We start from the raw sequence: 17,038 nt of genomic DNA on the forward strand, positions 1-17,038 counted from the left end.
GTTCGTTGGTGACTGCCAGCCAGGAGACAGAGGTGGGAGCGGACTGCCAGCAGAGGCGAGGGAGAGAGACTGAGAGAGAGAGAGCATGATCGGCGGCACTGTGAGGAAACAGGATGGGGGGGATTGATGACTGACATGAAGCGGAAGTAGAAGCTGAGCGCCGCCGCCGAGTGCCAGCAGAGGCGGGGCTGCGGGGGAAAGAAAGCATTGGCGCCGCGAGGAACAGCAGCGTCGGTCGCGGGGACCAACAGGAGCAGAGCGGCGCAAGGGAGAGGGAAAGACAATTGCATGTTTCACATAGTCCAGTGGCTGATCAGTGCAGGAGGAGAGAGAAGTGCCAGTGCGTGCGTCACGTGGGAGGTTAGCATTGGGCCCCACCCCACTGAGCTGAGCCCTCGGGCACTGCCCGGTTGCCCGAATGGTCAGTCCGCCCCTGGTAAAAACCATGTCGAAAGTCCACCTGTCTACATCGGAGGCAAAAAAAGGTCAGACTTTAAAGTTTTTATAAGAGGATCCCATTCCCGTACTAACCGTCCTCTAACAAGCTGCCTCAGACCTGCACCTACCCTTTTCCCCTGTGACCTGCAGTACTTCGCAGTTCGCACGTCCGAAAACAGGAAGTTGCATCAGAGGGGTGGGACGGGTCAGAGGGGGAAAGTTAGTCTAGGCTGGAGCCGGAGGCAGCCGGGGGGGGTTGGGAGGGGGGCTTGAGAGAGAGTCTCTGGCAGGGCTTGAGGGGAGGAAGGAAGAGATGAGAGAGAGACCCTGGATCTTTAAAGGAGGAAGGTGTGTAGTACTTTGTGCAGATTTCTGGCTTTTTGCTGTATGAGGTGAATGTAAAGTAACGGTGAAACATGAGGAACACAGAGTTGCCCAGTGAACTTCGGGATAAAGTTATTGAAAGATACAAATTGAGGGAAGGTTATAAGAAAATTTCAATGCGTTTGAATATCCCATGGGGCACTGTTAGATCTATCATTGTGAAGTGGAAACAGTTTGGCACTACAAAGACTCTGCCTCGATCAGGCCGTCCCTCTAAAGTAAGTAGCTGTGGGTTAAGGAAATTGCTGAAGACAGTTACCATGAAGCCTAAGATTACCTTAAAAGAGCTACAGAGGTCTCTGGCTGAGGCTGGGGAAAATGTTGACTGTTCAACAATTTCAAGATTAATCCACAAATATGATCCTTTGTGGGTAGGGGGCCAGAAGGAAGCCACTGCTGAAGATGATGTACCACATACAGTACAACCAAGCAGTTCGACCTCCCATGATGGGGCAGACCAGAAGGGGAGTATTATTGAAAAGCCAGCTAATGTGCTGCATAGCCTGGAGCCAGACATTCTGTCCTCTGAGGAGGGGGCAGGTCAGGAAGAAGCCACTGCTGAAGCAAAACCAGATGATGTGCCACATAGCATGGAGCTGGATGTTCCAGCTTCTCAGGAGGTGGACTTGGACTCCAGCAGGGTGCAGGTACAGGACACAGGCCCATAAGTTATTGTTTCTGGTAGATGCAAATCGCTTCTTGTCCCAGTCCCCAGAACTGAGATCCCTTTAGATTCAGAGACAGTGGAGACGAGAGTGTGTGTATAAGGGAGACTAGCTGAGAGGAAAGTGGGTCAGGAGCTTGCACAGAACCCTTTGGCCTCTCCATCTTGTCCTCCTTGATGTAACCATTCTGAATAACACCTATAATACAATGGTTACAACATGACAACTAAGAGACCCAGGGGGAAGAATAACAACTGTGGAGCAGCCATGTCAACCCATTCCAAACCCCCCTCTTCCTGTCTTCCAAGACTTTTGAAAGAAGATAAATCACACAGGTGTCAAATGGCCCTGTAATGGAATGGCACTGGCACCCATACCCATAACCTTTCTTGTCAGAGAAAGGTTCTGATGATCTGCAAACGTAACATCAGTGCCTATGAAACAGGTCTCTGCAGGATACTGTATGCTCTCCTCCCATTGGACCGTGGGGGATAGTTCTTGGGGTCCTTTCTGCAGGATACCTGACTTCTGGACTCCAAAGCTTTTTTGGTCTCTCCAGTGAGGTAGCAGGGTGGTCTTCTTTCATATTTCTGAAATGGTTGACAGAACAGCCATCTTGTTAGCATCATCCCTATGGTCCGTACTGCTGGATGTTTAATTAGTTATGCCAAGCAAAATGCTGCACTTTGACTTGACATGCAAACTGAACAGTGAATTTGATTACAGCAAAAAGGAGTAGGATAGTCTGGCCTTCGCAATAACCAAGGGAGGCATCTGAAAATTCAGTCTTTATTAGGAAACATCAAATGACTCGACACAGCAGCTGTGTTTTGGCGCTGTGTCAAGTCATTTGATGTTTCCTAATAAAGACTGAATTTTCAGACGCCTCCCTTGGTTATTGCAAAGGCCAGACTATCCTACTCCTTTTTGATGTACTACTTTGACGTAGGGATTATTGGTTCCTCCACCTTTTGTGGTCGTTCCCTTTTCTCTGAATTTGATTAACATATGCTCCTGTAGACATGGTCAAGTTGTCATTGTTCCAGCTTCATTTATTTACCTGTATAGAGACCTTTGACCCGAAAGAGGTGGCAGTAAAATTTTTTTTCAGCTTCAGTTGACCACACCTCGAATAATGTGTTCAATTCTGGTCGCCACATCTCAAAAAAAGATATAGTGGAATTAGAAAAGGTGCAGAGAAGGGTGACGAAAATGATAAAGGGGATGGGACGGCTATGAGGAAAGGCTAAAGTGACTAGGGCTCTTCAGCTTGGAGAAAAGGCGGCAGAGGGGAGATATGATAGAGGTCTATAAAATAATGAGTGGAGTTGAAAGGGTAGACGTGAAGCGTTTGTTTATGCTTTCCAAAAATACTAGGACTAGGGGGCATGCAATGAAGCTACAAAGTAGTAAATTTAAAATGAATCGGAGAAAATGTTTTTCACTCAACGTGTAATTAAACTCTGGAATTCGTTGCCGGAGAATGTGGTAAAGGCGGTTAGCTTAGCAGAGTTTAAAAAAGGTTTGGACGGCTTCCTAAAGGAAAAGTCCATAGACCATTATTAAATTGGACTTGGGGAAAATCCACTATTTCTGGGATAAGCAGTATAAAATGTTTAGTACTTTTTTGGGATCTTGCCAGGTATTTGTGACCTGGATGGGCCACTGTTGGAAACAGGATGCTGGGATTGATGGACTCAGACTAACCTAATTGGTTTGTGTGTTATGACCCTTACTTGCTCTAGTCAAGAGACCCACTACATCAACCATCCTGGGAGAAGAAAAGTAGCCAGCTGTGTTGCTTTCAGATTGACTATTATTGGTACTTCAGCTATTTAATCCTATGAGCCTTCTCATGCATTCCCACCCCCCCCCCCTCCCCCGGCCAGTTGAGTACTGCGCCACACACTTGCGTTTGAACAATTCCCTCCTGGAGGAGGAGGGATTTGAAATGGAAGTTCTGGGTGGACTGGCACTTCCAAGAGCTGGACTTCTCCCATTGGGGAGGAATTCTTGAGAAAGCCCCCTTCGCTCCTGGTTCATCTCTGCTGTCATAGAGGTTGGTGATTTGCTGGAATGCCAATTGTGGCATTGGACAAACCAGTTGAGCTGGCCTGACATATGGAGATATCAATGACTGGATGGTTCCTTCAGCATCTAAAAGGCTGTTCAGCTGCTGCCCTGTTGGTCCACCTATCTCAGTCTCCCATCCCTTTGGTCCTGCACTTAGAGCCTGAGATAATATCAGATGACCCCTCTCCCATGTCTCAGCTTTCTCAATCTTGTGGCATTAGTAGGCTGTGGGAGATACCCCTGCCATGGAAGGGTCTGTACCCACTGGTGGCACATATTGTCTAAAGAGCCATATTTGGTGAGGTGGGGGAGTGTCACTAGTAGTAATTTCACTCCAAGCTGAAAGTTATGATCACCTTTTAATGGGATTGATGGGTTCTTCCACCAACTATCCTTTGGTGGGGGGGGGGGGGGGTGGGGGGGGGGGGGGGGGGGGGGGTATTTCAGTTGGTTCTGGGTACCCCTGGTTAACTTTTTTTTTTTTTCCTTCTTATTCTGGTTATTTTTTCCAGTTTTGGTTAGGTCTTGATCACATATGGGACTGTCCTAACGCTGCCTCCTACCTATCACTATAAATGTCATCTGTTTGAACAGGAAGGGATAAATTGGCCGGGAGGAACTTGTCAGAGTTTGGGGCATTCTTCATGGCAATTGTGCATGCTCATATAAAGTCACAGCACTACTTTGCATGCTCTACCAATACCATGAAGCAACTTGCTGGTTGGTCAGCAGTGGGCACATTGTTCCTTCTCCTTCCTGCCTCCCATGATGTTCTGGCTTTACGTATTAAGTTGCTCCTTCCTTTTGTCTTTCTATGTGTTTTTCTGTTATGGGCAGCAGGCAGGCCTGTTAGGTCTGTACGGGGGCAGTGAGGCGTCCCCGCCCATTTATTCTGTGAGCCTTGGGGTCACGCCTTGGGCAAGCGGGAGCAACCCCCTAGCCCCCCCTTTCCAGGGTAACGGCTTCTTTTTGTTACTACATTGTAGACTGAATTGCTCCCCCTCCCCACACCTACAATATATTTTTGCATTTAGGTTCTTTTTTTTATGTTTTCTGGTTGGGTACACTAGGCATCCAACCGTCAGTTGCATCCGGGATTTGTGGCATTCAAGAAGTATCTAGGTGGTACCTCCCTGCAAAGTGGGGGGTGTTGAAGATTTTGGCACCACGAAGATCAAGGGGGTGAAGTTGGCTTTGCCAGTTTGTGCCCTGAAGCTGAATGCAAAATGTTCCAGCCCAGAAGTGACTGCCTGGGAGCTTCTCGGGTTTCACAGCACAAGCGTTGCAGAGCTGTGCGGATGAAAGGTGCTGTATAAATTCATCTTCATTATTAGTTATGAAGACTGATCTCTGTGAGGTGACAATGAATGTAAAATTACTTAGGGTTTCTTTTACAAAGCCGCGCTAGTGATTCCCACGTGGCAAATGAGAGAAAACCCATTCAATTCCAGTGAGCTTCCTCTCTTTTGCCACACCAGAATTGCTAGTGCGGCTTTGTAAAAGAAGCACTTAATGACTTCATGTGCTTTTTGATTTGTGATCTGAAGGATGCAGAGCTTCCAAGTTACTTCCAGGAGGGAGCCTTAAGGGCCAGTCCTGGTTTTGAAATCCCAAAGCAGTGTGGTATTTGTGCTACATCCTATATAATAATTCTCACCTCCAACGTTCTAATGTGCCTGGGACCGTGCCTCCCTCAGAGGTGGTCTGCTAGGCAGGCACGCACTGACGTCAGTGACAGCCGATTCCAAAGCAAGGGGAGGAGTAGGGAAACGCGGAGCGTGTTTCCCTACTCCTCCCCCTTCCTGGGAATCAGCTGTCAGTGCTCCGCTACCTGCCACTTCGGAGCAAGTGGCAGGGAGCGGGGCAACACTGACCCCCCCCCCTCGCCGCATCACCAACCCACCCACCCAACGACCATGAATACCCCATATCCCCTCACGCACCTCCCACCCAGTTCAACACTCCGCCCTCCTTCCGATTTCAACCCCCCCGCGTTACGGCCCCCTGTACCGCCCTTCCGCGATGCTGTCGACCCCCCCTCCTTCTCGCCGAAAACCGTCCCCCGCCGCCGTCCAGTACCTGTGCTGACGGGGGACCCCAACTCCCATCAACCGAAGTCCTGTGCTGGCCTTTGCAGCGTTGCTTCTTCAATCATCTTCTGTTGAAGTTCCTGTGCGTGCGTCTGGTGTCAGATGCACGCAGAGGAACTTCAACACAAGAACATTGAAGAAGCAACGCTGCGAAGGACAGCACAGGACTTTGGTTGACGAGGGTTGGGGTCCTCCGTCAGCACAGGTACTGCACGGCGGCGGGGGGCGGTTTTCGCCGAGAAGGGGGGGTCGACAGGGTCACGGAAGGGCGGTACAGGGGTCTGAAACGTGGCGGAGGAGGGGGGGGGTGGCCTTGCTAGCTCCCGTTTCCTTCCCTCAAGAAACGGACATTTTAAACTAGTTTCCTATAATGCAACAAAATGAGTTTGTCAGAAATCCATGATTGGCTTATGATCTCCCTCCTAGAGCTAAGATGTTTGAGAGCTTTGAGGATTCAATGTATCTGTAATCTCTAATTACTGATGTGATATGTGTAGTCAGACAAGACACTGATATTTTAGGTATTGACAGTATGAGAACAAAACATTAATGAAACTGCTTTTGTATCATTTCTCAATCAAAAGGACATAGAAAAGGATTTATTTATTTGTTACATTTGTATCCCACATTTTCCCACCTATTTGCAGGCTCAATGTGGCTCACATAGTACCGTAGAGGCATTCGCCATCTCCAGCATAGAAACAAATACATAGAGTAATTGTGGTCGAAGAAGGTTCAGGTGTTATAGACGCATTGGGATTCGTTGAGAGGAAGAGTTATGCAATGTCTGTATCAGGCTTTGCCAGATAAAGGGCAATCTGGTCATCCATACTATCTGTTATCCCTTAGAAATCCTCATTGCTTGTCTTATACTTTTTTTTTAATTCAAATACAGACAGCATTGTAAAACAAGAGGGTAAAGTAACTCTTTAGCCTTGGTTTTCTTAGTTGCTTGGAGAACTATATCGGTTTCCTTTTTCTCTTGCTTTTATTTGCTCTCCTTACATAAATGTTTGTAGCCATATTTATAGCTTCTTTCAGCCTGGACCACTGCCTTTCCACTTATTGTATGTCCTCCCAGCCCATCAGCTCTTTCTTCAGGTATTCCCCCATTTTACTAAAGTTTAACATGTTTGAAATCCAAGTCTTTTTTGAGTAGCTGCCTTCCAGTTCAGCTGTTATATCAAACCAAACTGTTTGGTCACAGCTGCCCAGGTGGGCACCCACTCGGACGTTTTGGCACCTTTCCCCATTTGTGAGCACCAGATCCAGCATCACTCCCTCCCTCATGGGTTCCATCACAATTTGTCTGAGTGGAACACTTTGAAAAGCATCCACGAGCTCTCTACGTCTTTCCTATTCTGCAGATGGAACTTTCCAATCTGCATCCGGCAGGTTGAAATCGCCCAGCAACAGCACCTATTTTCTTTCCCAACTTTTGGATATCTGTAGCCAGATCTTTATCTAGTTCCTCCATTTTGTGTCAGAGGTCTGTAGACAACACCCATGTGGACAGAGGTTCCGTCATCTCTTTTAAGGTGATCCATATCGCTTCTTCCTTTCCCCGGGCCCCTTTCTCCTTCCAGTTTCTTAATACTAGAGGAAATGTATATTAAAATTTCAGTTGTAAGACCTTGACCAAGTACTGTTTCAACATCTTATTAGTGGATGTTATTGAACAATCATTGTTTCATTGCCCCACTGTGTCATTGTTAACCTCAGTTTGATTGCACACTGTTTTTTTCGACTTCTACTATAGACTCTGTTGATTGTATTCCACCTACAACTTTTCATTGTTTCCTTGTTAACCTCAGGTTGACTGTGTGTTGTGTTTTCAGTTCTATGTATAATGACTGGTCTACTGAAGGTTCTGAGTTGATTGTACTCTGTCTAGAACTTAACAGTTAAGCGGAATATAAATGCCAAATTGAAATTAAACAATATAGAAACATTTTAAAACATAAATTAATAACTGGCAGCCTTTAAAGATGTTTTTTTCTGAATGTTCAGTGTCCCACTATGTAAAACCAAAGTCATTTTCTAGAGATGTTATTTCACAGTTGCTTCTCCCCAAAACTGCTATAGTTGGGTTAAACAGCCAGACAATGTAGAGACCATTTTACCTATCATTCTCCAAAGCTCAATGATCTTAACTTGCTTTAGGGAGTGGAGGAGGGGGTTTACAGCAAGTTGTCAGTCGAGCTTGGACAGTAGAAAAAAGGAGTCTGAGTCGAAGGTTTGGTGTACCAGCTTCACAGCCCTGCCTGCACTGGCCCTACTTCCCAACTACTGGAGTTAATGTCAAAACCCTTTCCAGCCTATCCTGCCGTACATGGAACACATCCAGCATTGGTCTCATTTCCCATTTCTGGAGCTGCCATCTAAGCACAATTCCTACCCATCATAAATGAACTTATAGCTGTTAATAAGTTTTGTTTTGATACTGTTTCTATTAAGGGGTCCTTTGTGTGTATCCCACACATTTGTTTTTGAATATCTCTGTTTTTGTTTCTACCACCTCCACCGGGAGGGGGAAAGGGGATGGGACTTGATATACCACCTTTCTGTGGTTGCAATCAAAGTGGTTTACATGTTGTATACAGGTACTTATTTTGTATCTGGAGCAATGGAGGGTTACGTGGCTTGCCCAGAGTCACAAGGAGCTGCAATGGGAATCCATTTCTCAGGGTGTTGTACTAATCACTAGCCTACTCCTCCACTCATTTCAGGCATCCACCATACTCTCTGTGAAAAAGTATTTTCTATCGTCACCACTTCGTCTTCTTATATCCTTAGCAAGATACTCCAGAACTGAACACAGTATTCCAAGTGGGCCTCAACAACAACTTGTACAAAGACATTAACACCTTACTTTTTCTACTGGTGATTTCTTTCTTTTTTTTCTCTCTCTCTCCCTCTCCGCAGCCCAGCATCCTCTGGCTATGTCTTGTCAATTAGGGTCTGAGGATCTCAAGGCTGTAAAACTATCACCCTCAAAGTCCCTTTCTTGGTCTGTGCATATCAGCCTCTCACCCCACTAGCACATACAGCTCCTTTAATTGGCCCTAGTATCAATTTCTGAGGCACTCCACTAACTTTTCTTTCATCTAAGCAAATTCCATTTAGTACCACCCTCTGTCTTCTCTCAGCCAACCAGTTTCTAATCCAGTTTGCCACTTTGGGTCCTAATTTCAGCCTGATAAGTTTATAGATGAGCCTCCTATGAGGAACCGTGTCAAAGGCTTTGCTGAAATCCAGGTAGACTACATCTAGCACATTTCCTCAATCCATTTCTCTGGTCACCCAGTCAAAGAAATGAATCTGATTCATTTGGCATGATTTTCTTTTGGTAAGAAAATACTCTAGATATCAACTACAGGGAAAATCCAAAACCCGTCTATTTAAAATTCTATAATCAACAAGTGGTTTGGAAAACTTAATATGAAAATAGGTATGTCACCGCTCTCAACTTTAAGATCCAAAAGCAAGATCTGGATTAAATTTTAACAAAAGAACCTCAAACCACCTCATGGACACCCATTGCTAATTAAGCTTGGTTTGCCATTCAAGTGAGGAGTAAATTACTATCACTGGTTCAGGTGGGGAGAATAGGAGAAAAAAAGCCAACCGAAAAAACTCGCATATAGTCGAGAAAACCGGATGGTCTAAAAACTCCTAACCTCTCCACTATTAACAAAAGTTAAGATAGGTGCATCTCCCCTATCATATAGACCCCCCACCTATTCTTCTATACCACCGCCTGAACAATTGACTCTCTGCCTGCTTATATAATGCTCACCTAGAAAGGTTTCTTACAGCTAAAAGATCACATCTAATAGCATAGAACTCGTTCTCTATTGTTCTTTTAAATACATATTTTATAAATTCAACAGTCACTTATCTGGTTGCTGTTAACGCAGGACTCCTTAGAAACACTTTTTTCAGGCTGGAGGTAGTCGAAACTGGAGCTGGTGCTAGTGCTCTACTGTCCAGTTACTCGAAACACCTTCCGTGTCTCTTCCAGATTTAAGAAACACCCTCCGTGTCTCTCTTACAATCACTCTTCCCACTCTTCCGACAAGTGCGCCTTGTTTCGCCACTATCTGGCTGCTTCAGGAAAATTTCATAACTGGGATCCTCCTATGGACCTCGAAAAAACCGGACCTGTTCATTTTGAGTATTTAAACTGTGAACAGGTCCGGTTTTTTCGAGGTCCATAGGAGGATCCCAGTTATGAAATTTTCCTGAAGCAGCCAGATAGTGGCGAAACAAGGCGCACTTGTCGGAAGAGTGGGAAGAGTGATTGTAAGAGAGACACGGAGGGTGTTTCTTAAATCTGGAAGAGACACGGAAGGTGTTTCGAGTAACTGGACAGTAGAGCACTAGCACCAGCTCCACTTTCGACTACCTCCAGCCTGAAAAAAGTGTTTCTAAGGAGTCCTGCGTTAACAGCAACCAGATAAGTGACTGTTGAATTTATAAAATATGTATTTAAAAGAACAATAGAGAACGAGTTCTATGCTATTAGATGTGATCTTTTAGCTGTAAGAAACCTTTCTAGGTGAGCATTATATAAGCAGGCAGAGAGTCAATTGTTCAGGCGGTGGTATAGAAGAATAGGTGGGGGGTCTATATGATAGGGGAGATGCACCTATCTTAACTTTTGTTAATAGTGGAGAGGTTAGGAGTTTTTAGACCATCCGGTTTTCTCGACTATATGCGAGTTTTTTCGGTTGGCTTTTTTTCTCCTATTCTCCCCACCTGAACCAGTGATAGTAATTTACTCCTCACTTGAATGGCAAACCAAGCTTAATTAGCAATGGGTGTCCATGAGGTGGTTTGAGGTTCTTTTGTTAAAATTTAATCCAGATCTTGCTTTTGTTTCTTTTGGTAAGACCATGTTGCTATGGATCTTGTAACCCATTGAATTCCAAGTAGTTCACTGTTCTTTCCTTCAGCAGAGCCTCCATTATTTTTCCAACCACCAAAGTGAGGCTTATCGGCCTGTAGTTTCCAACTTCTACTCTTTTACCACATTTGTGAAAAGGGACCACGTTCACTCTTCTCCGACGCAACCTCAATCATTTCCAAACTCTTCTGTGGGCACCCAATTCTTAAGTTTGAAGAAATGTGCAAAGACCTAATACTGCCTCAAGCCATCTCAGTCTTTCCCAGAGAAGTTTAACTAAGGCTATTCCCTAAGGTTACATCACTTAACCCTTCATTGCCTCAGGTATAAACTCTGATTGATTGTGAGTCCTCAAGAGACAGAAAAATACCAATCCAATGATGTCAGATTCTACCAGGGAAACTTGTCCAGATTGGGCCTTCCTCTTTTTACTAGGTCTTCCAGGCTCCTGGTAGGGCTGCTGTTCCTGTCCTCCTCTATTTATATCTTTTTGAAGTTGTGGTCTGCAGAATTGTACACAGTACTTTAAAGTGAGAACTCACCAGTAACTCGTACAGAAGCATTATTGCCTTCTTTTCTCTACTGGTCATTCCTCTCACTCTGCAAGCATCTTTCTGGCTTTTGCCATTTCCTTTTCTGCTTGTTTGGCCACGTTAAGATCATCAGATACAATTTGTCTCCAGGGCCTGCTTGTCTTTCATGCACAAAAGTACTTCACCCACTATATTGTTTTAATCCATGATGTTTTTGCAGCCCAAATGTATGACCCTGTGTTTTTTCACAATAAATCTTAAACTGCCAAATTATAGACCATTCTTCAAGCTTTGCTAGATACCTCATAGTATCCACAACTATCCAGGGTGTCTAATTGGTATCATCAGCAAAGAGGCAAAGCTTACCAGGCAGCCCTTGTGCAATATTGCTTACAAAAATGTTAAAATGAACCAGACCAATAACCATTACCAGTGGAGTACTGCCACAGGGAACATCTCCTTTCCTCAAAATGAACACCGTGTACCACCACCTTTTGTCACCTTCCACTCAATCATTTTCTAGTGATTCACTTTCAGACCTAGAACAAGCACTTAGGGGATGCTGGCAAATACCCCTTGTCATGGAGACAACCTTTTTGGTGACAAGGTTGAGAGTCCTCAAAAAGAAATGCTCTGACATAGGGCTGTCTATCGAGTAAAACTTTTAATCGCATGACTGATCACAATTCAAAATTTTAATCGCGGGGTTAATCTCATGACCCAAATGTAAAACAGTTGAAATAAATTTAGCATGTGTACATGGAGGCATATTTTCAAAGCACTTAGACTTGCAAAGTTCCCTATGGAACTTTGTAAGTGCTTTGAAAATGAGCTCCTCCAACCTATGGAGCTTTGTAAGTCTAAGTGCTTTATTTATTGCATTTGTATCCCACATTTTCCGACCTATTTGCAGGCTCAATGTGGCTTACATAGTACCGTAAAGGCGTTCGCCAATTCTGGTATAAACAGTTACACAGTGATGTTGCTTTGAAAATGAGCCCCATAGTTTACTTATTTTTTTAATTGATCCTAAACATTCAACCAATAACTTTGATTCCATCTCCTCCCATCCTCCCTTGCACTATCTCCTCCCTTCCCTCCATCCATGATTACCATTTTTGTCCTTCTCTTTTTTTTTCTTCCCTCTCTTCCATGGGCACCATTTTCCTTCTTTGATTCTCCCATCTCCTGTTTCTAGCATCTGTCCCCCCCCCCCCCTTTGAGGTCCCCATCTTTCTTTCTATAGTGCAAATACTGCATATGAAGGCAGTGTTCATGGACCCACTGCAGCAGGAGATTAAACCACAGAAGTTAATGAGAAAGTTACAAGGATTAACTATAATTACATGGATTCCTGCAAATAAAATGGAGGGGATGGGAAAACTAGATAAATTTGAGAAGGCTGAATATGAAAGATCAGTGTCAAAGATGGATGTAGGGCAGGAACTGAACAAAGGAGGTGAGAAAATAAATAGTAAATAGACAGTAGGCCGTGGAAACAGTGCTAAGAACAAGATGATTTGAAAAATAAAGTCACCAGAGAACAAGATTAATCGAAAAACAAAATCACCAAAAGCAAGAAAAATTATTTTTATTTTCAGTTTAGAGGTTCAGATATGCAAGTTTTGAGAATTTACATTTGCTGTCTTTGTCTTGCTCTGTACAGTAGGAAATACATTTCTTTTTATTTCTCTGGTTGTTGCACTGCATGCGGAGTCTGGTATCTTAGGGTTTTAGTTTAATTTTTGTCTACATTAGAACTTTCAGTTTGTGCTTACTTATCCTGTATTTATGTTTATTTTTATTTGATAAAAATCACCTTTTTACAAAGCAAATCAGAGCAATGGACAATCAAGAGTAAAAAGGAACTCCATAAAATATAGGAAAGGATTCATCAATCACAGAACAGTTATCCAAAAGCAAAGAGAGAGAAATAAGAGGAAGTCAATAAAATAATCATCCTGCTATGTTAATCAAGCTAACTGACCACAACAATTCTCTGCAGACTAGGAAGATCATCTTATAACTAAGGAAAATAGACTTGTTTTGAAACAGTAAAAAGCACTTTTCCTTGTGGATTCCAAATACGCTTGGGAGAGACTAGGGAGAACAAGTCTATGATCATTTTATTGAATGTAGTAGTCAAGCAGGAGAATAAGGAATTGTCAATCTGGCTAAATTGTCTGGTAAACCAGTGTGAAGGGCCTTAATAATCTGGATCAGAATTTTGGATTGTCTGTTCAATGGGAGGCCAGTGAGGTTTTCTAAAGAAGGGGAGGTGATGTGATCTTTGCTTTGCATTACATAGAGCACATGCCACCGTGTTCTGGAGGGTTTTTTGGAGTCTTTTAAGTTCGAATTTAGAAAGACCTGCATAAACCACATTATAGTAGTCAAGAAGAGAGCTGATGAATGCTTGGAACAGTGAATGTAAGGAAGCAAAAGTCCAGATAACGCCAGGCAGACCTGATCTTGTGACGTGTAAAAAAAAGTTTCGCAAGATGTAAAATTTGTGGAGAAAAACTTAATCTTAATCGAGAATAAGAGGGGACCATCTGTGTTCTGCGTGTGTAATGAGGGCCAGGTGTTCTGATGAGGATGGATATCAACACGCATTGGTTGGTGTTATAGGCCATCATTGAAAAATATTTGCCAGCTCTCCTTCAGCCCATTTGGACCCAAAGTGGCTCCAACTTAAAAATTGATGAAGACCACTGGTATACTACATGACAGTAATCTAATCTCGCAGTGGTCAGATTAGACTACTATATTCAGTATTCTTAAAACTTTCCTGTGATAAATATATAGAGGGAGGAGGGTATGTAGTGAGGAAAGCATATTTTCAGTTCCTGTGTGTGAACGTGTGTCTGTATCTGTGTGCGTATGAGATATGCATAGATGTATCCATTTATATCTGTCTCATAGCCTCAACCGCTTATGAATAATTTATTTCTAATATTTGATTGGGTTGAAAAGAATGCAAATGAAATTATTCTTCTTAAATCCAAAAACTACATAATTGTTACTGCTAGAAAACATTGTAGAAGGAGGTTGATCCTGATTGGGCACATGACTCAAATTTCTTCTTTCATTTTTGTTTTCAGAGCACAAGCCACCATCCCAAGAAGATCAAGATGTTACAGCAGAACCAAAGTGCAAGCGTCGGCGATCCATGGAGTTAGAGTCCTGTTCTTGGAACATTCTGCCCGTGCTTTCTGATGAGGAGTCGCGGGAGATTGCAGTGCTCCAAGCATATGCCGCGCCAGTCCTAAGCAAGAAAGAGACATCTCGCTTGGTAAGAGAAGTATCAACCCTATATCCATTGGAGGGCCTCCAGCATCTCAAAAGGGTTCGTGCATGCAGGGATAGAGATAGTCCTTATCCTTTGGAAATGTTGCTTTGTCTAACACTGGGCAAGGAAGAGGGACGTGTGCCATCTCTTTCTGAGCTACTTCCTGAGGAGAAGGTGAATTGCTTCGGCCTGGGGCAACCCTTTCTAGTGTTGATTCCATCTTGTCCTCCACTGACGAGGCCACAATTTCAAGAAGCTAGTGCCTACTGGCCAACCTCCTTCCATGAGAACAAGCAAGTGACTGAGGCCCTTACAGGACAGCTGTTCTCCAGGGAGGAGAAGGCCAGAATGCAGAGGTACATGGAACAAGCCATTGAGGTTGCCCACCAAGGGGCAGAGAAAGGGAATGAGGCAGTGGGAGCTGTCCTTGTGAATCCAGCTACTGAGGAGGTTTTAGCTGTGGGACACGACTGCAGAAAGATCAGTAATCCATTGCTTCATGGCACCATGGTGTGCATAGATCTTGTTGCTCGTGCACAGGGTGGAGGGGCATACAACTTTGATTCCTACCCTTTGTGCTCTTTTGCTGCCTCAGTCAAAGAGGCACCTGGAGCAGGTGTAACAGATTGTTTTGATGATGCCAGTAGCAGCAGTATCTTACCCTATATCTGCACGGGATTTGACCTGTACATTACCAGAGAACCCTGCATTATGTGTGCCATGGCACTAGTGCATTCAAGGATTCAGCGCGTCTTCTATGGGGCACCGTCACCAGATGGAGCTCTGGGGAGCAGGTATAAGATCCACACCCAGAAGGATTTGAACCATCATTTTCAGGTCTTTCGAGGCATACTAGAGGAGCAGTGTCAACAACTGAGGGAGAAATCTCAGTGAGAAAGTAATTCTCCAGAGGTGAGGCTGTCTGGAGAGAGAAGACTCTGTTCTTTCTTAGCTTGATTTTTGTAAGATGCAATGGGTATGTCTATTGTGGCTAAAATCCTATGAGGCTCTGTAGCCATATAACCAACTACTGTTGAGAAATGGGCAGGCCAGTTGTTGATTTGTTTTAATTTTTTTGCTTGCTAGACAGAATTTCTGCCATGCTGCTTAATCTGTTAAATTTGAAATACCAGGACAAAACACCAACATATGTTTAAAATATTTTAGTAGTGTATTGTAATTTGCCTGTATGAACAATAAGTGTGCTTATCCATATTTTCATAAGCAAAATCGGTGCCCAATAACCATGTCACTGTCAGGACTTTATGTTGATAGATACACTGCATCAGTAGAATTGTCATGTCACCAGGATTAGGACATCATCTTTGTTAGTCATCTTGGCTGTCATGATGCCACCAGCCTGCTGTATATATGAATCTCTTTAAATGTATTTTATGGGGCACAATACTTATATGAAACTTAAAGACAAATGTAATGGAACCTGGTACAACAAAAATTAGTCTCTCCCATCCAGAATCACTTTCCTCAAACACCAAACGCCTAAAAAAAATCAATTTGGCAGAGAATCCTAAGAAAGAACACTGGGTAAATTTGTTTGAAGATGGTACTTTATATAACAAACTTTGATGAAGATATTGAGCTTAACAGATACCATGGCATAAAGATGAGGAAAAAGCTAACGCCAATTTTAGCCTTGGTGATTTTGAAAACCAGAAAAGGAATTTGCTTCACAAAGCTAGTAGATGCCTTTTAATTATTGTATTGTATTATATTGTATTTTATTATTTTATTTATTCATACTTGTATCCCACAATTATCCAAAAATGAGTTTGGGTTCAATGTGGCTTACATTTTAACAGTTGTTAGAGATTGCATTGATTCAATTACAGTTACAAGGTTGTATGATATTGTGTTTTACAGTGGTTGGCCAGATAACTATTAGTGCATATTTTGTTTCTTGAGAGGATATGTCTGCTCTGAGATTTGAATATGGGAAGCATTACAGATAAGAGTTGTATTCTGCCAAAAGACTGGTTAAAAAAAAAACTACAGCAAAAAGCAGAGGACCAAGAAAGTAGAAGCAGCAAAGCTAATTTAAGATTTTTCAACATCCCCAAAGGATTGGAGGGAGAGGCTACATTGTAGTACATGTGTTCTGTATTTTCACTGCTGTCCTAATCTTAATATGCGGAGGGTTCAACTGAGTTCGATACACAGCCATGGAACTAGCACCTGGACCAACGCTGCTATGATATTTAAGGAGTTGAAATTATAAGAGATCCAGTGATTTGCCAGTGTGACCAGGGCAGTAGCATATAAGACCATTTTTAATTGATCAAGTTAAAGCGCTAGATACCCATTTACTATATTAACTCATTTCTTTGTTCTATATTGCATTTACTTGCAAGTCAGTGAAGTTGCTGGAAAAGAGTTAACACCTGACCTGTTATCTTGCAATGAGATTAAATTCTGCAGGTACTTAAAACGAGTTTGATTTGGATTGAGCCCAGATTAAGTTTGAACCCTAGCCCATTCCAAGCTTTGTGTAGCTGAAATCCCCAGCTCTGTGTGCTGTTTTCTTCCCTTCTCTTTCTGGCACCGGGGCACCCAAACTCTTAAGACAGTGCCAGTACTGCAAGAGAGGCCTGCCACAAGGCTGAGTCATGAGTGCTGCAAGCACCCTAGTATTGTAC

At 43.4% G+C, this 17,038-nt stretch overlaps 2 protein-coding genes across 4 annotated transcripts in view; one reads left to right on the top strand and one right to left on the bottom strand.

Moving 5' to 3' along the window:
* Window positions 1–625, bottom strand: part of VPS37C (VPS37C subunit of ESCRT-I) — a 50,556-nt gene extending 49,931 nt beyond the window's left edge. The window contains exon 1 of the mRNA XM_030222345.1: window positions 567–625. The gene's annotated coding sequence lies outside the window, so the exon portion shown is untranslated. The remainder of the gene's footprint in view (window positions 1–566) is intronic.
* Window positions 27–16,174, top strand: ADAT3 (adenosine deaminase tRNA specific 3). 3 transcript variants are annotated; one of them, XR_003944093.1, is made up of 3 exons: window positions 3,996–4,865; window positions 14,197–15,360; window positions 15,433–16,174. XR_003944093.1 is itself a non-coding variant. In XM_030222287.1 (2 exons), exons 1-2 carry the CDS (start codon window positions 419–421, stop codon window positions 15,276–15,278), a joined length of 1,149 nt encoding a protein of 382 aa, XP_030078147.1. In that variant the 5' UTR covers window positions 27–418; the 3' UTR covers window positions 15,279–16,174. The 3 variants fall into 3 exon arrangements, 2 of the variants coding, with proteins under 2 accessions (XP_030078147.1, XP_030078133.1); XM_030222287.1 differs by lacking the exon at window positions 3,996–4,865 and adding an exon at window positions 27–485 and having other exon boundaries at window positions 14,197–16,174; XM_030222273.1 differs by having other exon boundaries at window positions 14,197–16,174.
* Window positions 16,175–17,038: the final 864 nt, after the last annotated feature.

Source organism: Microcaecilia unicolor, chromosome 1 (assembly GCF_901765095.1).
Source record: "Microcaecilia unicolor chromosome 1, aMicUni1.1, whole genome shotgun sequence".
Taxonomy (NCBI): Eukaryota; Metazoa; Chordata; class Amphibia; order Gymnophiona; family Siphonopidae; genus Microcaecilia; species Microcaecilia unicolor.

Coding starts and splice junctions, on each gene's coding strand:
- ADAT3 (XM_030222273.1), top strand. CDS start 4,787: ATGTTCCAGCCCAGAAGTGACTGCCTGGGAGCTTCTCGGGTTTCACAG. Junction 4,866..14,196: donor CAGAGCTGTGCGGATGAAAG/GTGCTGTATAAA, acceptor TTTTGTTTTCAG/AGCACAAGCCACCATCCCAA.